At 34.4% G+C, this 25,668-nt stretch overlaps 2 protein-coding genes and 1 long non-coding RNA gene across 4 annotated transcripts; 2 read left to right on the top strand and 1 right to left on the bottom strand.

The window, feature by feature from the left end:
* The first annotated feature begins 1,066 nt into the window (after positions 1 to 1,066).
* Positions 1,067 to 9,780, top strand: LOC113736370 (uncharacterized). 2 transcript variants are annotated; one of them, XM_027263303.2, is made up of 4 exons: positions 1,067 to 1,357; positions 1,672 to 2,877; positions 7,483 to 8,473; positions 8,793 to 9,780. In XM_027263303.2, the coding sequence occupies exons 2-4, from the start codon at positions 2,800 to 2,802 to the stop codon at positions 9,263 to 9,265; spliced, it is 1,542 nt and encodes a 513-aa protein (XP_027119104.1). In that variant the 5' UTR covers positions 1,067 to 1,357; positions 1,672 to 2,799; the 3' UTR covers positions 9,266 to 9,780. The 2 variants fall into 2 exon arrangements, with proteins under 2 accessions (XP_027119104.1, XP_071940763.1); XM_072084662.1 differs by having other exon boundaries at positions 1,078 to 1,195.
* A 1,435-nt stretch (positions 9,781 to 11,215) lies between these two features.
* On the bottom strand, positions 11,216 to 12,752 carry LOC140038956 (uncharacterized). Its single transcript, XR_011842467.1, has 2 exons — positions 12,254 to 12,752; positions 11,216 to 11,986 (listed from the first exon to the last, which is right to left on the bottom strand). It is a non-coding gene; the product is annotated as an uncharacterized lncRNA (long non-coding RNA).
* Positions 12,753 to 20,513: 7,761 nt separating this feature from the next.
* Positions 20,514 to 25,448, top strand: LOC113736850 (protein ECERIFERUM 26-like). Its single transcript, XM_027264025.2, has 2 exons — positions 20,514 to 21,048; positions 24,383 to 25,448. Exons 1-2 carry the CDS (start codon positions 20,602 to 20,604, stop codon positions 25,235 to 25,237), a joined length of 1,302 nt encoding a protein of 433 aa, XP_027119826.1. The 5' UTR covers positions 20,514 to 20,601; the 3' UTR covers positions 25,238 to 25,448.
* Positions 25,449 to 25,668: the final 220 nt, after the last annotated feature.

Genomic DNA, 25,668 nt, shown 5'->3' with positions numbered 1-25,668 from the left:
TTAAGAGCATTTTTGTTTAGCAAAAGAAGCAAAAGCTTAGTTTAGAGTTTTAAAGATTTTGTCGTACAAATAGCAAAAGTAAAGGAGGTAAATAATATTTTTTAAAATTTAAAAATTCTAAGTGATATTAAGAAAAACCTTAGGGAGGTTTCTGATATTATCCCTTTATTCTATTGAGTATAATCTGCGTACTCTGCCCCTAGTTTCTAGTTAACCAGTCATTCACGGTCTATATTCTACATTAATGTTACATTTATTGTTTTATTGCGTTTAAAACTTTACTTATTTAGCTTGAAAATTTTCCAAAAGCTATGAGTCATGGTTTCCTCATATTTAGACATTTTCCAAATTTAATTTCAATTTCTTCAAGAACCATTTTTTGGATTGAAGTTTTTTAAAGAAAAATTTTTATTTTTTTAATGAATATATTTTTTAAACACCTTTTTATCTCACATACATCAAATCGTTAGTGTATTTTTCTAATAAAAACTTTAAAAAATAGCAATCCAAATGATTCAAATATATTTTCTGAAGTTTTGTAGAAAATATACCGTAAATATTTGATATATATGAGGTAAAAAGATGATTGAAAGATATATTCACAGAAAATTTAAAATTTTTTTGGAGAAAAACTACAATCCAAACTAGGAGAAATTAAAGTCTTTCCATAACTATTGCCTATTGAAATTTGAAACACCAACTAAGTTTTGAAGTCTTTTATAACTAATGCCTATTGGGCACCAAAATTTTCTTCCAATCATTTTATTTTTTCATAATCACAATTTAATCACTCTGTTATCTCATATACAATACATTACAAAATGCTATAGAATTTTGTAGCCACGACGTGTGTAAACAACCTTATTTGGAAAGTAATTTTTTTTCTAAAATTTTTTTACGTTATCTATAAACACATTTCTCAATTATTTCTTTATCTCATATATATCAAAATTATTACAGTATAATTTTCTATAAAAATTTCAAAAAACAGCAATCCAAATGAAATATTTTTGGAGTGGTGAAACTATTCAAAATTTTCCCCATATATATATAAAAAAAAATCGGCTGCATAGGCTCCCTGTCCTGCTGTCCACCCCCATCCCCGCCCCTAACTTGCTCCTTTTTCCCCAAATTCGCGTGTAATCTCCGAACCCATTCATCAAAATTAAACCCCTTTTCCTTTCTTCTGATACTGGTATTACTACTCCTCCTCCTCTAACATTGCTCTTCACCCAGAAGAAAAAAGCCCATGACTGGAAAATCCACAAATAATTGGAAATATAGCTCAGATTAGAGATGGCTTTTGGTTTCTGTTGCTAATTATTCTTCTTCTTTCTTCTTCACTAGCTTGGACAAGGTAAATAATTTTTTTTTAAAATGAAAAAGGGAAAAAATCGAGAATTCGATGGAATTGATAAAATTGAGTTGTAAAACGATTTTTTAATTGAATTTTTAAGAATGCCAATCTATGATCGTTTATCGGGACAGTTCAACTTAGTTTCTATCGCTTTTGCAAGCTTCATTTTGTCTAAAAATGGATTTTTTTGAAAAAATTGTGGGTGCGTTGAATTTTTGAGTTTTAAATAGGAAAATTAGGCTTTTATGGAGTAGTATTGGCTATTTTTTCGGAATGACTAAGAATTTTTTTTTTTTGGGTGGTTTTTTCGCTAGGGTTTTCGAATTGGATCGGTTACTGGACAGCTGAAATTAGGGTTTTGATCAGCAAGGACAAACTCGGTGGAAGGCAGCTCGGCAATCTGAGATTTCATCTCCGGAGGTTAATCTGAAAGTTTTTGCTAGTCGGTTGGATCGAATATTCAGTGGATTTGAGCTTGGTTTTAACCCTTGTGGAAGGTTGGACTTTGCGAATTTGGGGTGTGGATAGGAATGGAGGAAGACTGCAGATACAAGTAGAATTGCAGTGACTGATTGGTTGAGGAAATTTAACTGAAGAGAACTGTTGAATTGTCGGGTGAAACTGAGTTGATTTTCGAGTACTTATTTTGTAAATTATCGTGGTTTTGCTTGATAGGGAATGGTTTTGGTGTTGGGCTTTGGTAGTGAAGTGAAGGAGGTGATGTTTGGTAAATCTTGGCCTGATAGACAAGTCATAAGATCAAATTGTAGAGGAACTTTGTCATTCAGCAAACCATTTGGATTGACTTGATACAAGCTGAAGTTTTTACAACACAGTGTTTTAGTTTGTTGTTCTGTATACCCTGATTTTATCTTTACGAGTATTGTGCTAATTGTGAGCTCCACATATAGACTGAAATTTTGAGAACGATTATGGATATGCATTGCTAGCCTTTTAAGTGAAAGGTGAGATAAGTGCGCTTGGGTTTTGGTGGAGGAGCTGGAAATCTTACTTCAGTGTACCTGATAATTTTCGGACAAAAGCATTAAAGTTTTAACGGAACTTTTGTGTAGGCGGTGGTATCAATTATTGTAGCTATACATCTGTGGTATTACGTGTCACATAATTGTAATTTATGTATTGAGTTGGTTTGAGCTTTAAAGTCGAACTGATCCTAGGATAAGCTTCTTGACTTCGTGGCAAGTGCATATAACGAGGGGTGAAAGGTGTCGCTGCTGAAGGAGGGTAACATATTTTAGGCGGTGGAGTAAGAGAAAGGAGTTCATGGAGGAATTTTGAAAATTGAGATGAGTGTACTGGTGTCATGGTGCATGGACAGTATATTCGCTGGTCTGTTCCCTTATTGGAACACTGCTGTGTAAAAATAATTAAGTCAATTTGTTACCTTAAAGCTTGTTTCATTTATTGTAGTATTTTGTGCAATGTCTCGCTGCTTTCCATTTCCACCACCAGGTTATGAAAAGAAGCCTAGACTAGAAGATTCAAGTGTACTAAAAGAGGTTTGTTCTTCAACCCATGTCGTTATTGATTAAACTCTCAATGCCCTGACTAGTGACTTTTTGCTTTCATATACATCTCTATTGTTGGGTATAGATCTCCATTGATGAGTACCGACTAACACAATTATGATCTCTGCGTATATGAAGGAAAGAAAAGAAAAAGATAAGGGAAAATAATGACAGTTTATTAGTTCTGGTGGTATCTCTAATCGATTTAAGATTATTTTTGTTTTGTAGAAGCTTATGTTCGCTAGATATGGGGTATTAAAATCCATTCCATTGTGTAAAAGAAAGATATGATTAATGAGAGTTAAGGAGGGAGTTTGAGCCACAACATCAAAGGTGGTGAATTTGTCTTGGATGATCGAGTTTACTGGGTTAATGGGCTTGTAGAAGATGAATATTAGCTTGAGAAACATTCTAGGAAGACGGATTTTGTGCATGGATTTCATTTTTTTTTACTTCTTTATAGGGTGCTTCCAGATTTAATTTCTTTTATGATCAAAATCTAGTATGATGCTCTGTTGTCCTGTGACCTAATTCTGTATATAAGGTAAAACTTAATCTTTTTGCTATAGTGCCACTTGTGGTTTCTAATTTTTGTGAAGGATGATTTCTTTGGTGTATTAGCCTATGGGTTCTTGTTTAGTTAAATAGATGGCATGCAAATTTTTAGGCACCTGTTGACATGTGGAATGATGTAATCATGGAATTTTTCTTTAATCGAAGATTGGCAGCCTGTGATAAATTAATCTTTCCTATGGAGGTTCTATTTCTATAACTGTCTTAATGCTACTTAATTTAATGTATCCTTTCTATAGGGAGGATTCTTGCCAGAGCTTTAGACTCCCGAGAATCACACTACTTTAGGGGGTGGGGTTGGAGGGGAAGGTGTTAGATTACCTACTTTGGAGAGAGAGTGAGGAAACCAGACTACTTTAGATGGAGAATTATGAGCACTCTGCCTGGAGTAGGAGGACAGAATCACACTGCTTGAGGTTAGTTAAAGGTGGAGGGTGGACCTGAATGCATGGATAAGTTTGAAGAAAAGTGCCCATATCTGTTGATTACTAGTTTGCTTGTTTTCTCTTAGTTTTAACAAGTCTCCAATGCTTTAGTATATGAGGGCAGGCTCAGGATACATGCCATGTAAATTTATGCTTTTTAATCTAAACCGGTCTATCTAGACCACCTCTTGGCTCTGCTTTCTGCACTGAAGAACTTTGCTACATCAAGTATGAAATTAGATGCCTATAAGAATAAGCATATAGGAAAGGGAAACAGAACCTATATGCTTGCCTCTTCCGAAATGAAGATAATTCTTGGGTATGAGTAAAACCATTTCTTCCATTTGATGATATATACACAATATACAAGAACTTGGACTGTTAAATTTCTAGTAAGCTAATGATAAAACCATTTCTTCTATTTGATGATATATACACAATATACAAGAACTTGGACTGTTAAATTTCTAGTAAGCTAATGAGGTTTCTGAAGCATTTTTCAGATGAACTTTGCAATGTTTCTGTGCATCCAAAGCATTTGATCTTGTGGATGCCATGCATGTGCAAGGAGCTGAGTACTTTGTCGAATTGGCTCTTTACGCCAAAAGTTTCTTGATCATCTAGATAATGCATTTAAGTTTCCTATATCAGATATGGAACTTGTTGTTATGAGTTAAGTGTGCAACTTATAACTGTTGCCTTGATCTCATGCCTAATGACATGCACTGAGACATGCATTGAATGCTTGATGTGATTAATGACAATCGTCTATTAACCTGCTGAGTGCTGACCCTTACTTCATTCACCAAGTAATGTAACTGACTAAAATTTTTGGCTTTCTGAATTTAGCTTTCTTTTGCTCACTTGTAAATGACATATTGATCTTGGGGATGTTGTTGCTTGACTTATTTGTAACATTTGCAACTTTTGGAACTAATAGAGAAGATCACAGGATAAGATTTAAAAAAAAAAAAAAAAAAATCTTTGGCTGCAAGGTCTTATATGAGATACTGAAATTTGCCATGACTCCTAGAAACGGTCACGGAGTGGATGATCTGTTTGAAGATTTTTAAGTTATTTAGAAAAGCTCTGAAATTTTGTTCTTAATTGTAGAGGTTTTTGTACAAGATATGAAATCGTTGGTTTCAATAATCCAATCACCCTCATAGCCCATTGGTTTGCTTATACAGGCGACAATTAGAATTGGTTAAGCATGAATTCTTAATATGAAAATACCTAATCTACTTGTGACTTTCAAGTTCATAATAGGTAAGTACTTTACAAAGAGCTGGTTTGATGTTTTGAATAGCCAAAAAAGGTGCAACAAATATACTACATAGAATTCCATCTGAACCAATCTGTTGAGATGGTTAAGGTTATCTTGAACTCCTGTGTGATTTGTCAATTCCAAATATGAATATCTTGAGCAAATCATGAAGCTATAGAAGTGAAGTGTCCTAAAATATACTTTGCCTCCATAGGGTAATTCTTGCATCTTGAACTTCCCGAAATGCTTGGTGATTGTGTTCTTCTCCTATTACACGTGGTTTGACACTTGCATCGTTCAGTTCAGGTATAAGCTTCCTTGAGAATCATGACATCTCCACCACATTAAAATAAATATAAAAGGAAAATTAAGAAACTTATATCCCAGTATAATTTTCTAATTCTTGATACTCTTTTTTTTTTAAAAAAAAATTATCTCTTGCCCCTCTTGATTAATCAAACTCACTCGCAATTCTAAATATGTCAGCGTGGCTGTTGGCTTATTTAGGAAATAGGAGTTTATGTTGTGTATCAGCTCTCATATAGAAATTGGTTTTGCTTCTTTCTTATAGGACTCAAACACAGAGAAACCATTATAACAACTGACATGAGATATGTGAATGGGATTATTTAGTTCTTTGGCTGCTAATGAGATGTAATGTATCGTTTGAAGTCATTTGGACCCGTAAGTATCTACAAAGTGCATAAGTGAGTCTGACTTATTTAGTGCTAGTTACTAACACTCTGCCTTTTCCCATTCTCCTCTTGAGATAATAATTTATGTCAAGCTGCTCACATGGTTTCTAAAAAAATGCCTTCTTCAGACAGACATTTGACAGCAGCACATTACTATAGCTAGAAAAGCTGATTGCCTTTCCCATGAATAAGTAATTGGCACTTGGGGTATTATTTGTATGTGGAATATTGAAAGAATTATCTTAAGTGCTAACTTAAATCGCTTAACATCTGGTGTAACATAATTTTGTTAACTGAATACATATCCTTACACTCAGTACTATTTGCCTTCCCATTTTCTTGTATTGCTGTTAATTATGCATGGTTGTCGGGGCAGGACAGCATCATTCTGTCATATTCAGGCAGTGAAGAGATTCTGCTATGCATGTTTATCTGTGGACTTTTGTTTTCCAAAGGTTCTCTCTGGGTGTTCATGGCCTTATATGTTTGTGGGGAAGTGCTATACTTGACCCCTGAGATTGTTGGAGGAGGAAATGGGGGTTGGTCTAAAGGTCTTCAAGTTCACTAGTTGTTCTTTGACCATGGAACCACCAAAGGAGTTGATTACTAGACTAATCTTTCTCCTACTTTGTGAAAATGTTGTTACCCTTTAATACTGCTTTTTCTTTACCCGTAAGATCCTCTAGTAAAATCTAAGCTTGCATCTGTTTGCTAGCTTGTTCTGTATGGTTTTACCCTTTTTTTCCTCAAACAGTGCCTAAACATTACTTACTAGTTGGTTTATTCTAGTAAATTGCACTTGCTGAACTTTTAAAATTTGTCTCAACTCTATAGCAAATTGTTGCTTTGTGTTATTGATGGGCTGAGGTAGATGATTATGCCATGGATTTGAGTACATGCATTTACTTATTTTAACTTGATTGATGGGATTGTCCTAAATTTACTGCAGGCAAAAGTTCTCTTAACTAAAAACATTTGGATACCAAACCCCTATAGAAGAAGTATGGCTGTTAAGATTGTTCTAATACTGTCTAGTAGCGGACACTTCTCATACCCTGCTTCCACTACCAAAGAATAAAGTTCTTCATGCAACTATTACCAACTTATCTCTGTGCCTAATCCAGTGGCTTAGTGTTTGAATCTCATACTGTATGCAACACTCCATAATTCTGTATTAGACTCTTTGAATTATTTTCAATTTGGAAGAAAAAGTTTTTTGGGATGGTTGTCGGTATTGCATGTATTGTCTTTAGAGATTTTCATGGACTATTTTATAACAAAATTCATAGCTCATCACACACAGTTGTACTGGCCAAGAAAAGCTCTCACTAGGGATTTTATGTACCAAAATGTGGTCATATCCTTCTCAGGTATTTGATGCAACATCATGTGCTAGATCTTTTTGTTTTGTTGTCATGCATGTGTATCAACCATTTGGACGTATGTGTATAGTGATTCTTTAATTCCCTGTGATGTTTAACTACTAGAGATATATAGTGCACGCTTTCAGTTTTGTCATATCCCATGTGGAAGTTGGGTCAAAGTTTTGCTTTTCTTTGTTATACATATTACCTTCCAGTGTAGTTTTCCTGTATATTATTTGTCTGATATTCCAAAAATTTCTTTTATGTTTCAGGAGAAACAGAAAGATAAGAGACAGAAAAAGGAGAAGAAAGAGAAAGAAAAGAGAGAAGGCAAAGAAAAAAAGGATAAGGAGAGAAGTGATGGCAAACACAGGGACAAAAAGGATAAAAAAGAGAAAAACAAGGAGAGAAAGGACAAACATAGGGAGAAAAAGAAGGAAAAGTGCAAAGACAAAGATAAAAGCAGCACTTCAGAAACGAGCAGAGTTACTGGAATTCCTGAGGCTAAAGGAGTGGAGAAGCTCAATGCAGGAGATGGAAAAATTGATAGATACTCTGCAGAGGAAAAGAACCATCCTGCTCAGTTTCATGGCCATAATGGAGGCAGAAGTGTTGAAAGCAACCTTGTTGCCAGTAGAACTGAAGAATCAGAACTTGTTCCACAATTGGACAAGAGTATTAGAGTTGAACAAAAAAGTATTGGGGATGAGTTGGTTGAGAAATTCTCAGGTCTGGACAAAAAAAGGGATGATGAGGCACATAGATTTGCAGCCAGAAATCCTGGAAATTTGGCTGAAGAGAAGGGCAAAAGTAGTGATAAACAATTTGATAACAAGAAGATGGAGGGGCAAGGAACTTTTAGTGGAAACTCAGTTGTTTATAGCCTTTCAAAAACGACTGAAGGTAAAGTTGAAGGAATCCCCAAGGTTGTGGAGAAAAATGATGAGAGACGGCTGGGAGAGAAGGAGAAAACAAAAGAAAGAGGAAATGATAAACGGGGAGACAAACATAAGGATAAAGACAGGGATAAGAAAAGCCATGGTAAGGACAAAGACAAGGAAAAAGAGAGGAAAAAGAAGAAGGAGAAGGATACAATTGGGCACAAAAAAAATGACCAGGACAAAGCAGAGGATGGTAGGAGTGGCATTATTGGTGTTATTGATAGCAGAAGCTCATCTCTTTCCTCGGACCTCCAAAAAAATGCTAATGTTGAGGGAAATCCCAAGAAAAGAAAAGATGTTGGCATAAATGGTTTTCTCCATGGTGAGTTCTTTTCTAGAGTGAACCTTAATCTTGCATTTGGTTGGCAAAACATAAGCATTTTCCCTCATAGTGTATGTACTGTATGAAATGCCTTGCCAAGAAACTCCTAAAATTCCCTTTTTTCTCAGGAAAAAGGGTGGGGGGTGGGGGTGGCTGGGGTTGTTTCGAAGTTCCGTTCAAGTGTAAAATTAGATTTAATGGAGCTAAACAGCCTTTAATGTATCCAGTTGTAATCATTGATCCTGTGCAGGGTTATGTAATTCTAATAAACCTTTGTAAATGGCTAATTTAGTATTTGCTTGTCTGAATTGCCTTACAGACACAGAAGTCAGGCCTCATAAACTACAACGGCCCACTTCTCACCAAGTGGTAGAGAATGGTAGGAAGTTGGAAGCTTGCCAAATTCAGAGCTTGCTTACTTCTGATAGGCAGCCAAATGCTGCAATACTTAAGGTGGATGAGAAGGAAGGCAGGAAAAATGGTATTATAGAGTCCCTACCATTGCCTGCAAAACCAAAATCTTCTGCTGCTACTGCTGATGTAGATGACATTACTGCAGTATTAAGAAAACCTCCCCATCCTGATTCAAAGTATTTGAGCAAGGTACTTTCAGTCCCCAAGATGGACGAATGGTCTGAATTTGATGACCAGGAGTGGTTGTTTGCTAGCCAAGCTCCTAGGAACCCCAAGAAGGGTGGTAGTGCTGTTGGAGAAGAGCTGCAGGTCTGGTCCAAGGCTCTGCACATAGAATCAGCTGATGCAGTTGCGTTGCCATATGTGATTCCTTACTAATTGGGATTCATTGGGAAGCAATTTGTGGCGGCAAAATTGTTAAAAGGCAGCCTGTTGATTGTATAGCAGTGCCTCTTGAGACGAATACTATGGTTTTTAGCTGCATTCTTCTCCTATGGGGCCACCGAGATGCAGTTTGGGTTGCAGGTTCTAATTGCTCTGTAATCATTGCAAGAGAAAGGGATCAACTGAATAATGTTGCTTCCAGAGCACTCACTCGGCATGTCATCCTGGTGCTTGGCATTAGGGGTATTCGAGACATACTGTTTTATTGACTCATAAGGGTTCCAGTGGGGTATTGAGGCCGCCTCCTGAAACCGGAGGGGGATTGTATGCCAATGCATAAGCATCTGCAGTTTTCTTTTCCTTCATGTGCTCTTTCTAGGTGAGCACAAGTCATGTAGCTGTGCTCTTGAGAAATCCACCACAATTTTGATTTGTAACATAGAAACTCTATTTACTAGAACTGTAAGATACAGGAAATAGAAAAAGGTAGTTTCATTCATTTGATTTAACTTAGATGTAAGTGCTGTCCATAATAACCCATCTGTTTTTTTTCATTTGTCTATCATCAGGTGTATCAACCCGTCTAATTTAGTGTTAACTGAATTGAGGCATCAAAAGTTTCACTTCCCAGACGTTTTTCGTGTGCATCAGACAAGCCATTCAACCTACCAAACTGGTTACAAAATATTTCTGCAGCAGAAGTTAGTGTATTGACCAAGGCTTATTCTATCAGCCATTACATCCATTTGTCATGAATTGTCCTTTTTGTGGATGTGTGGTTCTTCTACCTCTGGACGATAAATCTAAGAAAAATTAATTCTTGCCACTGAATATGCAAATATGGCGAACTTTTGATTGGTAACTTTTTATTTTTTGGTCAAATTTTGATTGGTAACTTAATGTAGTATAATTGTTTTGAGGCTCATTCCCATTCTTTCTTGCTGACATAATGCTACTCATTCAAAGGATTTGGAGAAAGTTGAACTTCACTCGGAACTGAACCTACATCCCCTTATACATTGCTTTGCCCTGCCACAACATGATCTGATCTCATGATTCTATGTAATGAATTTACTGGTTCACTCTGCATGCCTGCTAGTTCCTTAACTACCCAACAATTGATATCAGCTTGCATGGCAGGCATTTGTACTGGAGAAATGTGATAGGCCTTTACAAAAACTAAGGAATACAACACCAGACTCCGACAGATATAAAGGCCTGCTCCTCGAGGAACCTTAAATGTGGCACGGCTATGACTCATGGTGCTTCTTTTATCAAGGCAAGGCTGATGACCGTGATGGAAATTGCTCCACGTTTCAGATTGATGTTGCACAGGTTGAGAAGATCCTGCAGTTTGTATCAATTCCTCCAGAGGACGGTAGAAAGAAAAATGATCGGTACTGAGCTATTTACCTGTCTGTCATTTTCTGTCTACCTACAAAGGAGAAAGCTAATGAACGGGATTTTTGTTTACGATTTCGAAGCGTTGAGTTTATCAGAAGTCAGGGTTTCTGATTACAATTTAAGCCTTCTACAGAATCTACACTAGTTGTGATTTACCAACTTCTATTAGATTGCTCAACAATAATCATGGCAGGGCGGTGATCAACTGCACAAACAGCCGAACTCTCATCACCAAGGTCAGGCCTCCTTTTGTTTCGATTTTTTAAGTGAAATTTTTGTTCTGCCAACTCTTCCAAATTCCCTCTTCCCCTTCAACAATCAGTATGTAGCTTCTCCGCACCTGCGTGTCTTTATGGTCCTTTCAACATTTGCACTCCTAGATATTGGAACCAATTCTGCATCCTGAGTACGCAAGTTACACGAAAAGAATCTGAAACCAGGCCTTGTATGTCCTCCTACAAAGGTTGTTTGAAAAGAACAACTAGGGAATTACAGAAGAGTGAACAAACATCACTAGCAAAGAGCAAACAGAAAATGAAATTGAAGAATCGGTATAATTTCAAGTCAAAACGGACTTAAACAAGTCTGACATGAATTCATACGCAACAAAAGTTACAGCACCAGCAGGTGCGGCTTTTTGCCAACAGCCTCTTGGACCGTTGGTACAACTAAGACATTTAAGTCTTGGTAGGAGTGAGAGGTCAATGATTCAACCCTTGCCTCTCATCTTGCTACTTAATTGTGGCTGTCATATAATTGTGGTTTCCTTCGACAGGAAAATCTCGTTGGCTTCCTCTCCCCTTAGACTAGGTTAGAATAGATTATACAAATGTTATCGTTGCGATAAAAAAAAAAAAAAACCGGTGCGGCTTTGACTATGGACGGAACAATTCCCTTAAAAGCCCTGCACAGCCTTCTGTCTGCAAAATCCGGAAGAGGGCATCAAATATATTTGTGTCCACACGTTCCTCAACTTGAGCTCCATGCCTAGTATCCCTTGGCAATCCTTCAAATCTTCAGTACAATTAGCTTTTACATGAGAGATGGCATTAAGCACAAGTATCAACTTTGATGTGTCCTTTCTGAACTTCTCTCCTGACATTACTTATTTCCTGCTTGTAATATTGTATCTATATAATTGATGTAGACTGAAGGACAAACTTTTATAAAAGAAAAAGGTCCATTAAATGAAAGCAAAAATTGTGAGTAAAAACCAACAATGCAGCAAAGAGAGCTTAATAAAAAGAAAGAATCTTTCAGCAGATTGCTCTTCATACTCTAAGAGGGTCTCTTTAGCTGCATATTTATTTTCTACTTTTAGTAGAATTTTGAAAAATAAAACAGAAAACAGAAGCATAAACTATAAAGGTGAGACCAATTGCAATCATGATAATGACAGATTCACTTGTTTATCAAAAACCACAGTGTCCAGAATACATATAATGAGGAATCAATTACAATGATTAATATCCAAGTTACCAGCAGTGAGCAGTTGCAAAGTTGCACCAGCAGATAACAAAGGAAAGAAAATCCATCAAGTTGAGAATAGCATAATCATCAAGTAAAGATTTATTTTACCTGAGAATAAGAAGAGCATTACAGCATCCATTTGTGCCGAGTACAAGTTCCCTGCAGGCAGAATTCCAAGATAACAAGTAGAAGTTTATGGAATACTTTGATTTTCTAGTTAAGTACATTGAAGTTTGGGGCTTTCTCTGAAGCTTTTTTTTTTTTTTTTTCATTTCTAGTTAAGATGCGAGTCTTTCTCGTGAATTTTGAAGATAAAATCATCTTTTTCACCAAAAGGTTTTTGGCCAAAGTTTTGCATCAGTAGAACTGTAGAAGGCAGAGCTGAAGTCTAATCCGCTGAAGAAGACGATGAGCAGTCTCACTGGGTTTAGAATTTAGACAATTAAGGCTAAAATTTCACACTGTTCACCAAAATACCACCCATATTCTCTACTATCTTGGTTTAATCGTGGCTACTATGCAACTAGTGATGTAGATAAAGGAGTATTTTAAAAGATTTTGTCCCGCATTAGATGAGTCTCTAGGCTGAGATGGTAAATTCAATGTAAATGGGATGGTGGTAGTTGCAGGGATTCTATTGGGGAATCTACTTCTTGTAGTTTTTAGTTTTGTGGTACATTTGCATGAAACTTCACCAAACACCTGAAAATGAAGGGAAATGAAAATTTTTTCAGGAAAATTATTTTCATTGAAAATGTTCTCTTTGGGAAAAATTTTTACATTGAAACAAACGCACCCTTAGTATCAAAAAGGTTATCAATGTACTTTCCTGTTTGGATTGCAATTTTCTAGAATTTTTGTGGAAAATATACTGCAGCAATTTGATATATGTGAGATAAAAAGATGATTGAAAAATATGTTTGTGAAAACCATAAAAAATTTTTTGGCCAAAATGCGTCTCTCTCTTTAAATCTTGATACGATCCAATATAGTTTCATATGCAAAAGCTTTTGTCGATATAAGAATTTACTTTTGCATAAAAGCCACCTTAGACTTTAGTGGCTTGGCTTGGTCAGGATAATTATCAAGTTCTATGTTACATAGATATGTACCTATTCAGACTCAAAATTATTCTACATAAGAATGGAAATTCACTATTCTTCATGTGTTGTTGTTGTTGTTGTTGTTGTTGGACAAGAACAATTTTGGCGGGGAGTTGAGGCCAGATGCAACTAACACTCTGCCAATTTTTCTTGTTCTTTTCTTAACCTTCTCTCCATTACCCTTTTTTATTCTTTTCTTAGCTTGACCTCTCTGCCCGGTGTGTTTTCCCTTCCTCGTTTTCCTATTTCAGCTGTCTACTAGACTGTAAATAATTGTTGGAGTTCAAGTGTTCTGGTCGAGTACGGACTGCACTGCAATCTCCATTAAATGTTCTGAGAGTTAGTCTTGCTATAATTGTGCCTTTTGTTTTTGTGACTCCATCCAACTAATCAATTAGCCAAGAAAAATAGCACACTTTAACCATGCTATACAAATTACAAATGCATCACATATGTCTACTCCCAAGGACAATGATCCTCATATATATTAGCAACAATGCAAATCAACGCCACACTCTGACCTTTCCCAGTTGGCTTTTCCTTTCCTTTGAACCATTCTTTCCACACTCCAATTTTTCGGACTCATACCCATTGTAGTAAAACAACAAGTCCTAGCCACCTGATTTATAGCGTCACGGCTGAAAACTTAGTCAAAATAAATGCAGCCATCTAAAAGCACCTAACTTGCTTGCAAATTCCAATTTGATTTTGATAGAACAGCTACAATTGCAAACAAAAAGTTAACTCTTTAACTTCTCAGCACAAATAAGGCGTTTCAAAGAAAAAATGTTGCAAACTAGCTCAACATGGGTGGTGGGATTTTGCCGTTGTCCTTGTTATTTTTGTCAAAGGGACATTTTCATTATTACTTTTTCCTTCTCCTAATGCCATAAGAAATGCATTCTTCCCAATTTGGCGGAGTTACCTAGCTTCTGTATTTGAATTGAACCCACCATGGGTAGCAAAGTAGAGTTTCAACTTTTCTCTATTTTCATACTTCCTAAATAACGAAAATTTTGGTTTCAACTTTATAAATTCCTTTGAACAAATGTTCTTTGATGACAAAATACTATTACTTTTAAGCGTGTATCTCTATCAATCTATCATTTCCTTGTTTATACTAGTAGACAAATAAGGAGAGGACACCAAATTCATCATACCTAATTTCCCAATTTTTTTTTTCTCAAAGACAAAACTCCAAACAAAAATTCTTCTTGGAACAGCTCTCAAAATTTCGTCCACCTGGCTTCAGATGTTTCATGGGATTCCTTTTTATCAACTTCACAAGGATTCTATCAATCAAGAAAGATCCTTAATTGCTTCTGCAGTTTCACTAGTTTCCTTTACTTCTGCAGTTGGTGGATGTGGAATCATCTTTTATTTTTTTATCTCCCCGAAATTTTTTTCACGGGCTTTAGATTTGTACTTGAGAATAATTGTTAGCGATAATTTCAGAAACCTCCCCTAATCTTTTTGGCTATTTCACTTAATTCCCTTGAAGTTTTAAAAATTACACTTACCTCCCTTAATTTGACACTTTGGTAACCAAGCCTTAAAATAAGGTCAAAAATATAATGAATACCCTAAAATGCCCTTATCTTATAAAGTTTAATTAATTCTTCTAAATAGTTGTAAAGTAATTTGACACAATTATAGGCAAAAAAAGAAGTCTCAAGTTTTTCATGCCAATATTTGTTATTTAATAATTAACTATAACAATAAATCTTTTGCTATGATAAGCTATTTTTTTATAGTGCTTTATTGGGAATATAGGTTATTTTTAAGATGGAGAAGAAAGTCTTACCTTGTGTTTTTTAAGTTTATGGACTATTTTTTTAATAAAAATTTATTGACTAGTTTAGTGATGGAACTACCATAGTTTGGTAGTGATTTTGGACCATTTGTTTTTAATTATTGTTGATTTTGATACAAAAAATGTTACAAAAAAATTGGATGATATTAAAAGTCATAAAAAAGTTATCGGTTTAATGTTTGATCTGGATAAATATTAGCGACAACATTAATAGTTCTTCTATACTTCTAATGAAATATAAGAGAAATGAATAAGGAAAAAGAAAAAAAAATGATTAAATCCATCCTTTGTATAAACATGGCAACAAGAGAGTTTTATTAAAATATTAAGATTAATATTGTCATTTTAAATGGATAAGGGAAGTATGTGTAATTTTTGAAACCTTAAGGGAGCCACGTGAAATTATCAAAAATTTCAGGGGAGGTTTCTAAAATTATCCCTAATTGTTAGCGTGAAATTACTGCATAGTAACTTAAATTTGCAAAGAATTTTTTTTATCGTGATTTTACTCAATTCTTGTACTATACGTTATTACTATTGTAATTCCATGCATTATATGCCGAGATGGACAGTAATTCATTGCCTTTCAAGATAAATGGCTAGACTACACGGCCTAAGGGGTGGTTATGGGTCAGATATCTGCTCCATGCATCATTTGGCTGATCCGATCTGCACCTTGCACGTTAGCCATTTTTTGACCCTTACCCATCCCGATATCAATTGGTACCCCATTATCGGGTACTCGTTGAGATAGGATTGGATCAACGAGTACCCATCCTATCCCATTTATCATTTTAATTTTTTTAAAAAATGATTTATACTAATTTAATTTTGTATTTTACTTATTCATCTAAGATTTGATAAAGATTTTTTTTTCAAAAAATGTCCCCCACCAAAAACAAACATGCGAAGAGAATACAAGAAAAATGAAAAAAATTTAAAAGAATTAAAAATCAATAAAAATTTGAAATAAGTAGCACTTTTTAAAATTATACATTCCACATTAATTAAAGTCTTTTCTAAAAAACATAAAATCATGATCTCTATAAATGAATCTTGTAAAAAAAAACTATAGTCTCCCATATTTGTAATGTAATTTGTTCAATGAAATTACTTATTTAGGTCTAAAAATATTATTTTATAGTATCTGTATAAAAATAATAAATATATATAACAGTTCGGGTATCGGCGAATTTTTAATTATGTGATCCTAATTCATCCTATATCTAAATTGGTACCTGATCCTTTTTTAATCTGATCAAATAATATGAATCGTGTATCCTAATTTTCGAATCGAATCAGATTAGATATGACGGGTTTTTGGATTAACGGATATTTTTGCCCACCCCAATGGCCTACGCATTTCCGAAAATACATTTGATTAATACCTACAACTATTTTTATAGCTAATTTATTAGAGCCGTGAAAATAACACTAGATTGGCTCTAAAGACAAAAACCGACAGCCGGTGAAGTTGTAATTGTCTAAAGTGTCGTACTTCAGGAATATATGGATGGTATCTTTACCCTCCGTACAATTTGGACGTCAACCCATGACAAACACCAAAGCTCAGTTTTCTGCCAAAAAGCTCACACCAAAATTTCTGGAATCAGAAATCTCTACGTGTACTCAGAATTTAAACTACACCTATCCTTTAATCATAAGTAGTCATTTACTACTGCAGAATTGGAAAATTTAATGCAACATAAAATGGGATAGATGATAAGTAGCTACTTCTCAGTTCTCACATGCATAATTCAATGCAAATATTAATTATTCACAACCACTTCTCCACTGCAATAAAATGGAAAGAATAGCCACCACCCAATAGTAAACACTCTCAACTGCATGACCTTGCCGCTTGGCTTTCCTGTGACCTGACCCTCACGGGAAACTTCACCTCATACTTCTTTGTCTATCAATTTGTTTCTTTATCCATTCTTTTTTGCAATGCTAAAATTGCCCAATATATTCTTATTAACCTAAATACTTTGATGTTCCCTAGTCTTTCTAGTTCTCGATCTTGCAAGATATGGGATTTGCGTTATCAAAGGTCCATATTTTATTCCTATAACTCTTTGTTTCTTTTTACTTATTTCCAAGTAACCCTCCATATTTTATGACTATCTTAAATCGTATTGGATGATGGTAGATCAATAATAGAAAAGGGTTCACTCATTTAAAAAAAAAAAGGAATGAGATGTTACTAATTTTTTGCAACAACGAAATTAATTTGGAAAAGCGTCTAAATATAAAGGACGATGATAAATGTAGGTGTATGTATATTTGCATAATAAATTAGGTGCCTGATCACTAGTTAGAGGAATCCTAAAACAAAATATTTAGCCATTAGAAGCTTTTTTTTATTTTTTTTTATACTGAAACAAAGATGATACATATGTATAAGTCAATTGATCCACAAGAGAAACTCATGACATTACTTGTTATCTTGAAATCCCTATTATACACTAGATATTGTTTCATATTCCACTAACAATTTCCTCCATCAAATAATGCAGAACCCGAAAGTTCGAGACATATAAAAAGATTAATCAACCGACATGGGTCAATTCAGCCAACAAAAATGAGAAAACAAAAATGAAATGAGAAAGACACAACATAATAAGTTTACCTAGTTTGCAAGAGAATGACCAGAGCCATGGTTCATTCCCATGTTGCCTGTCCCTTGAATAATCACCATATATCTGGCACCATTAGCTGTCGACGCCCATACCAGAACTAGGAGGCATGACCGCGGTTGGCGCGGTGTATAAGTGCCCAGTGAGATATATATATATATATATATATATATATAAGTATTTAGGAGAGATTAAAAGGGAAAATTAAGAATTAACTTTTTATGCACTATGGCACGATGTTGTTATTTTTTTTAACACTAATATTATAGATGTATGTCATATGTGTATAATTTAAATTTTAAATTTGAACTCATGTTATATGGTATGATATAAACCTGTTAGTGTAAAAGCATTTATATGCTAATAGTATATCAAAAACTTACTCAACAATTAAATTGTCTAAAAGTCGAATATCAGTAGAAAAAATTTGAAAAAAAAAAGATTTAAGTGGAGGAAAATACTGGAACAACAACCTTGGAACATACAATCAAGAAAAATAATTCCTATCTCACATACTTTTCATGGTTTTTTTTTTTACATTTTTTCCCCCAAAATGCTGCATGTGAAAGTCCCATGAGATTTTAAATTGCATGTGCAACTCACATCAGAACTTAATTTCCCTTTTTTGGAAAGGAAAAAACGTCATGAAAGGGAAAAGAAAAAAAAACTTAGATTAGAACCTTTTGTGGAAAGCAAATGTAAATTTTGAAGCAAATCGTGAATATAATTAGATCTAATGTGAGCTTTCGCTGGAAATAAATCAATATGAAAACTATATTCTATATGTCCTCATCCTGAATTGTCCACATAAGACCAACTTATAAATCCACTGACTAAGAAATTAATCGAATGAAGGGCGTTATTGGTTTTCTCTTTTTAGGTTTACTTTTGTTTTTTTTTTCCTTAAAACTATAGGAGTAGTATTTTTATGATTCATATGTAACCAAACATATACCACCATATCCTTATAGTCAAATTCTGACATTAATTGCTTTTGTCACCAAACCGTAGGAGGAAGACGGTCAAAGTATTTTTCGATATTTTGCTATATACATCATCATAAAGCAAGAGTGGCTATGTTTGGATCTCTATACCATTATTTGGAAAAAAAAAAAAAATCTATCATCCTTTAAATATATTTTTTAATTATTTTTTTTATCACGTTGCAAAAAATATTACAATAACTAATACTAAAAAATCTTTTGCAAATAATTGGATCCAAACAAATCCAAGTAGGCTTTTTAGGTTTTCAAAATGTTCAAGTTCAAAAGTCAATTACTCGCCACAAAAGCAGTACACATTAAGGAAAGACTAAATTCGACCTGTTCAACACATATAAATGCTGTCCCCAAGTTCTCTTTGGCATTCGACACATGCATATCTTAATCAATTCGACACTTACATTTCATATATCAACATTATACCTATAACTTCCTTAGAACAAACAAGTCTACTAGTTCCTGCATCCTATTGAAAGTGTTATACTTTCCATTTTGAGATGTCCCAAAATATCTGTCATATTGGAAAAGTCAAAGCATCTTTTAGTTTCTCTTTCCAATATAACCCTTCTTTCTAATCATATGAATGTTACTATTTAAATTTAAATTTTAAATTTGTGGGGATAAAATTAAAAAAGAAACACAAACATCACAATCAAACCATTATTCTTAAATAGTTAGATTCCCGAAACATGATTAAATAATTGGGATAGATGGAGTAATAGTTAAAACCATATTTAAGTAAGCACAAAATTTTCCTAAATGACAAACAGCATGTGTTCTAATGGCATTAGATGTATACACTGCGTGCAAAACTTGAAATTCAAATTCAATTTCTACACATATAACATCCAATGCTAATATATACACCGTCATGTGGCAAGAATTAATAATTTAAATGGACGCTATAAAAATACAAGTGAATGGATTATATGTATATAGATTGGATTTGTCTAGACCTATAAGATACATAGATTTATCATTAGTTTTAGGGATAATTTCAGATACCTCCCTTGAGGTTTCTAACAATTACACTTAAATACCCTTTAAAATTAAAAATTACACTTACCTCCCCTCTGTGATAGATGTGACAACATGTTAGTACCAAAAGCCTCATAATGACCAACTTGTCCTCCAAATGTTGTGGCTAATATTATTGCAAAAATGTGAGAAAAAATTGCCTACAACAATAATATTTTTTTTATGTGCTTCTTGGCACGAGCATCTGCAAAATAAAAATTGATTTTGTCATTTCTCAACTTTTATCCTGAGAAGCAAAATTGATTTTGTTATTCCTCAACAGCCATAGAGAGGAAGAATGCCAAGAGTTGAAAATAGCATTCATTTTTTGACACTTTATCCATCTTATATATTGCCAAGATAGAGTCGTTGCAACCTGTCCAACTCTTCTTGCTTTTAACGATTAAAAGTGCATAATTGTATATGTACTCTTTGTTGTACTGAGAGGATCCCTACTACTTTCATATTTTTTTCCCTTTTTTAATTAATTTTTATAAACAAAGTGGGAAATGTTCGTTCAGAATATAAAGAGGGGTAAAGTTGGCAAAAACTTGTGTGTCAGTACATTTTTCCCACTTTTTTAACTTTCTTTTAGTGATAGGAGTTGCAATATTTATCAAATGTGTCCATTAAAGGGAGGTGAGTGTAATTTTTAATTTTAGAAGGTATTTAAGTACAATTGTCAAAAATATTAAGGGAGGTATCTGCAATTATCCCTTAGTTTTATCCCGTAAGCAATTAAGATATATATATATATATATATATATATATATTAAGACGACTGTCGTGGCACAGGAACACACCTTCACAACCTGAGATCACCCCTCCTCTCTCTTTCTCAAAACTTCACCAACAAAACTCACTACAAATTCTCCCTGCGAGAATGGTTTCCTCTAAAGAGGACAAGTCAGGCGGCCTGATCTACAACATGAAACTATCCTCGGTTGGACCGGGAAGATATACAGGACAAGACATCGTTCATGAGCCAAACGACATGGACTTAGCAATGAAGTTACACTACCTTAAAGGTGTATATTATTTTCCAAGCCAAGCATTTGATGGTTTACCCATCAGGAAAATGAAGGAACCAGTGTTCACTTGGTTCAACCATTTCTACATAACTTGCGGCCGGTTTAGGAGATCAGAAGAGTCTGGCCGGCCAGTCATCAAATGCAATGACTGTGGTGCAAGGTTTATTGAAGCCCAATGTGATAAGACCTTGGATGAATGGCTTGAGATGAAGAAGCACGATCCTGCTCTCGAGAAGCTTCTTGTTTCTGATAAAATTATTGGTCCTGAGTTGGGATTTTCTCCCCTTGTTTTCTTACAGGTATGCCTTGACTGATCTACCTGACACCTAAGGACTTCCTTTTTCTTCTTTTATTTTTAATTACAATACAATTACCCCTTTTTATTTTGAACTTGGCAAGAAAGATTTATGTGTATGTTATGGATGTACGTATACGTTTTTATATATTGCTTCTCATGAATGGTTTTAAAGTTATAATACTAAATATAAATCTTGTTGCCTGACCATCAATGAAACTGGAAATCTTGTAAGGTGTATGTAAGTATAGAAATCTACCACTGCCGCTAGTTAATCAGGAGGAATAAATGAGAGCTTGGCCGTATTTCTAACTTTCCCAGATTTCTTGTTGATGAAAGAGGCACTTTAAGGTTAAAACAAATTGTTTTAGAGCCAAAATACCGAACAATTTCTTTTACAATTCTAAGATTTTCTTCTCCTTTTGTCCTTTTCTTTAAATCCAATTTTCCATTGTCTATCAAGTTTGAGTAAGGGGGATTAAGCCTTTCAATTAACTTTTAAGAGAATTTGGTTTTGCAGATATGGTATCTATAAGGTAATTTTAGTTGGGTTTTCCATTACAAGGCTAGTAATTAAGTGAGCAATGAAGTTCCAGAGTTGTGATGGTCCTCTCTTGTGTAATATCTTTTTTTTTAAGCTAATGATGTGGTATCAACACTAACATTAACACTAATTGACTGGCAACGACATTAAAATAAGGTTAGCAAAATGATATCCACAATTCTATCCTCAACTCTATGTAATAGAGACAAGGTAAAATATGGTCAACTTTGTGTTTTTAGATATTCACACGTCTGTGTCTATCCAATAGCCATTTCTTACTTTCTTAATCACTTTTGTGATTGAATTATTGCACTTAATAGCAATGAAGAGAGTTCTAATCCTGCAAACCACCAGTAAAACTAGCATGGCAAAAATCTAAATCTCTGTTGAAATTAACTTATGCTAGTATTTCATTTTCACAATTAGACTTGCATCTTCAAGAAAAAACGTGCTAGCTATGTGAAGTGTATGCAGACATGCATAGTTATTGCCTTCTTTGGTCAAGGGAGAATGCGTGCTCTGAAAACAGGTCCATAACTTCATAGTAACATCGTACAGTTCTGAATGTTAGGGCTTTGTTGACGTGACACTTGATTTTCTTTTTATTTTTTGAGGAAGTGCACCTTCATTTTCACCTACTTCTCTAACCTTCCTATCAAAAAAATTTAAAAAATTAAGTGTCACCTTCATTAAAAAAATCAAGTCTACAAACAATTGCTATATTGATGCGTGAAAGTAGGCAATACCCTCTCCCTATTAGATTGTAAAAAAAAATGGCCTATTTCATGAAATCAAGTTTGAAAAAGGTTCTGTCTTGAATAGACTACTCTTTATAATTGTACGACCAAGTATAAAAAAAAAAAAAAATGACAGGTTGAAAGAGCAATGGTCCAGCCATTAATTGGGAAGGTGATGTGTAAGAGAAATGTGGAAGTGAATGATTGTAATTCATACAAATCCTGATATGGATGGTGTTTATGTGGGATCTGCATAAAACAAACACTTATGAGACGGTCCATCACTAAACTAAATCGGTCTATGGACCTTGCCAAGTGTCAAATAAATATAGTGCACTACTTCCATGAATTAAATTTTCAGTTACTGAGCAAAAATAGCTTTGAAAAATTAACATAATAGTAACTTAGGTTCTCAATAGATGATTTCTTTTTTATGATGTCTTATTTTTCATGTTCACCCAATGTTTCAAATGGACATATTGTCACAATTTTTGCATAAAAGACTGCATGATCTAACTACCATACAAAAACTAAAAAGTGATCACCCCTATGACTTGATGATAACTTTCTCTTTAGCACCAATATTAATAAAGTTTTGTAAAGTATATATATCAAGTCAAGAACATTTTGATCTGGTAATTAAAGTTGAGACCTAAGGAATTAGTAGTTCTGGATTCAGATCTTATATTATCTCTTCCGATTTTTTAAATCCCACCCTGTTAAAATATTTAAAAAAATAAAAAGATAAATCAAATACTCTCTAATTTTTGACCAAGTGAGTATTTTGTATTTTTTTTTTTGTCAAGAAACTATGCTCAGAGAATTGATGGAATGTTTCTACTTTGTAATTAGGACATAATAATTTCAACCCCGTCATTGTCTTCGGTTTCTTGTAGGAGGCATACTTGTTTCTGTCTGAAGTTTATTTCATGATATTGTCCTCTACAAAATACTCAACCAACAGGAATTTCATTAAACACATAAAAGTCAAAGAACATTATTGTTTTTGTAGTTAAAGAACAATTGTTTTGTAGCTTTTCACATTTATTCTTCATTTTTTTGGTTTTAATTTTCCCTGGGTTCCTTTGGCTACAATTTTTTTTTTTTTAAACACCGGTTGCTTGTGGGAGATTAATTACCGCTGTCCTATTGCAGGAATCATAACCACACATTTTTTTCTTGCTCTCGAGTGAAATGTCAAAACCAATCAGACATGAAAATTAATGGGCAAGCAAACTTTGAGGTCCCATATCTATGACTGCTTTCAATTTTCAAGGTCCCAAACCTTCTACTTTAGGACCCATACAAATATTGCTCAGTCAAAGATTAGATTATTATTAGAAATTTATCTTCTGTTTCTGACTAATTCTTCTGGCCAATAGAGCATTCCTAATTAATATTTTAAGTATGCCTTGATGGATATATACAAAGAGTGTTTAAGCATGCATTAATTTATGTCTTTCACTCTTCATGTGACTGGTAGTCCAAGTAAGATACATATTTGGCCATGATTGAGGTAAATTAGAATAATACAAAAAAAAAGGTAGTTTTCATTGTATTTAAGTTAAATTTGAAGAGGCAAAATATCAATTGGTAAATTCATTAAGGATAAGATGAAAGGGTTGAACTTTTTCCTTTTTTAACGTCCCTCCCATCTCAAGGCATGTGATTCAAATTCCCAAATTCCGAACCTAACAGCAAAAACAATTCTAAAGAACCCTCCCCTAACCAAAAGGGTTGAACTTTTATACACCTTTTTGCGCAAAAATAACTTCTATAAAAAGTTGATAAAAAGCGAATTTAGTATCTTATAACGAGTGAATTTAGGATTGAGGGCTTATTTGACATGGACAACTAATTTTTTTTTTTTTACTTTTAAATTAAGTTTTTTTCCTCTGAGTTATACTTTTAAATTAAGTTCATGGTATGAAATTTCAAAACAAATCCCCATTTTGCTTAGTTATTTGAATGTTGATAGGCGTGTGGAATTTTGTATTCAAGTTGGAGAAGATTTAAGTGGGTTTGAACTATATTTTCTCAATGGGCCTTGTATGCAGTACACAAAATTCAAATGCGGAGGAATGGCAGTTGGGTTGAGCTGGACCCATGTTCTTGGCGATGCATTTTCAGCTGCAGAATTCATGAACATGTTAGGAAGAATCCTAGCGGGCGATGAGCCCCAGAGGCTGCTCAACACAGCCCAATCACTCAACAAGAATCAAGATCCTGGAAGCCCAAAAAGTATGATGGAGGATCCACTTTCCGTGAAGCGTGTTGGCCCAGTTGCAGACAAATGGATAACTGTCAATACCTGTAACATGGAGACATTCTCATTCCATGTCACCCCTACTGAATTGAGCGATATTCAGTCAAGGATAAGTGGGAAATATGGCCCTAAAATTGCCCCTTTTGAGTCCCTTTGTGCTGTGATTTGGAAGTGTGTAGCCAAAATTAGGCATGGAAATGAACCAAAAGTTGTGACAATTTGCAAGAAGGATTCAAGAAACAAGGGAGATGGAAGATTGAGCAATAGCCAAATAATTAGTGTAGTGAAAGCAGACTTTGCTATTGCAAAAGCCAGCCATGAAGAATTGGCAGCAATGATCAAGAATCAGGCGATCGACGAGCGAAAAAAGATCGAAGAAGTTATGGAAAGGGATCAAGGGTTGGCTGATTTTGAGGTTTATGGTGCAAATTTGACCTTTGTGAATTATGAGGATGCCAATTTTCATGGATTTGAATACAATGGAACAAAACAAGTTGGTGTTAGCTATTGGATTGATGGAGTAGGTGATGAAGGGGCTGTTTTGGTGCTGCCGGGGCCAAATGATGGTGGCTTTGGGAGGATTGTGAGAGTGATTTTGCCAGAGAATGAGATTGTGGAGTTGAGAAGGGAGTGGTCTATTGCTTAAACCTGTTGAATGCACTCTTCTATCAAACTTTCTTTGGCCACCAAAAAAAAAAAGGAGTTTGAAGTACTAATAATTATACTGTGTTGTGTTAATTCTTGCATTAAAGAACTCTTGGCTTTCATGGCATTGTAAATAAGGAAAATGTAAAGTTTGTGCTAGAAAAAAGGCACAAGGCCTGTATAATACTTTCCTTTCACTAGTTTGAATTTAATTGCGAAAGATTAGCAGTTGTATGTGCTTAAAATGTATTACTATGAGATTCTTGTGTTGTTTATGTTTGTGGCTCAAGAACAACCTCAATTTCACTCTTCAAATCCAAATTTCAATTTGCCTAAGCTGGATTAGCAGTTGATTTAAACAACTAAATAAACCCTTTTTTTTTTTTTTGAGGCTACAACTGATAAACTTGCAAACATGTTAGACAGCAAAAT

This window comes from Coffea arabica, chromosome 3e, assembly GCF_036785885.1.
Source record: "Coffea arabica cultivar ET-39 chromosome 3e, Coffea Arabica ET-39 HiFi, whole genome shotgun sequence".
In the NCBI taxonomy this organism is placed as follows: domain Eukaryota; kingdom Viridiplantae; phylum Streptophyta; class Magnoliopsida; order Gentianales; family Rubiaceae; genus Coffea; species Coffea arabica.
This window is presented reverse-complemented; position numbering and strand designations above follow the sequence as displayed.

Bases quoted from the DNA above. Each gene is read 5' to 3' on its own strand.
- LOC113736370 (XM_027263303.2), top strand. From the start codon at position 2,800: ATGTCTCGCTGCTTTCCATTTCCACCACCAGGTTATGAAAAGAAGCCT. The intron at 2,878-7,482 runs GTTTGTTCTTCA...TTTATGTTTCAG, and splicing joins ATTCAAGTGTACTAAAAGAG to GAGAAACAGAAAGATAAGAG. The intron at 8,474-8,792 runs GTGAGTTCTTTT...ATTGCCTTACAG, and splicing joins CATAAATGGTTTTCTCCATG to ACACAGAAGTCAGGCCTCAT.
- LOC113736850 (XM_027264025.2), top strand. From the start codon at position 20,602: ATGGTTTCCTCTAAAGAGGACAAGTCAGGCGGCCTGATCTACAACATG. The intron at 21,049-24,382 runs GTATGCCTTGAC...CCTTGTATGCAG, and splicing joins CTCCCCTTGTTTTCTTACAG to TACACAAAATTCAAATGCGG.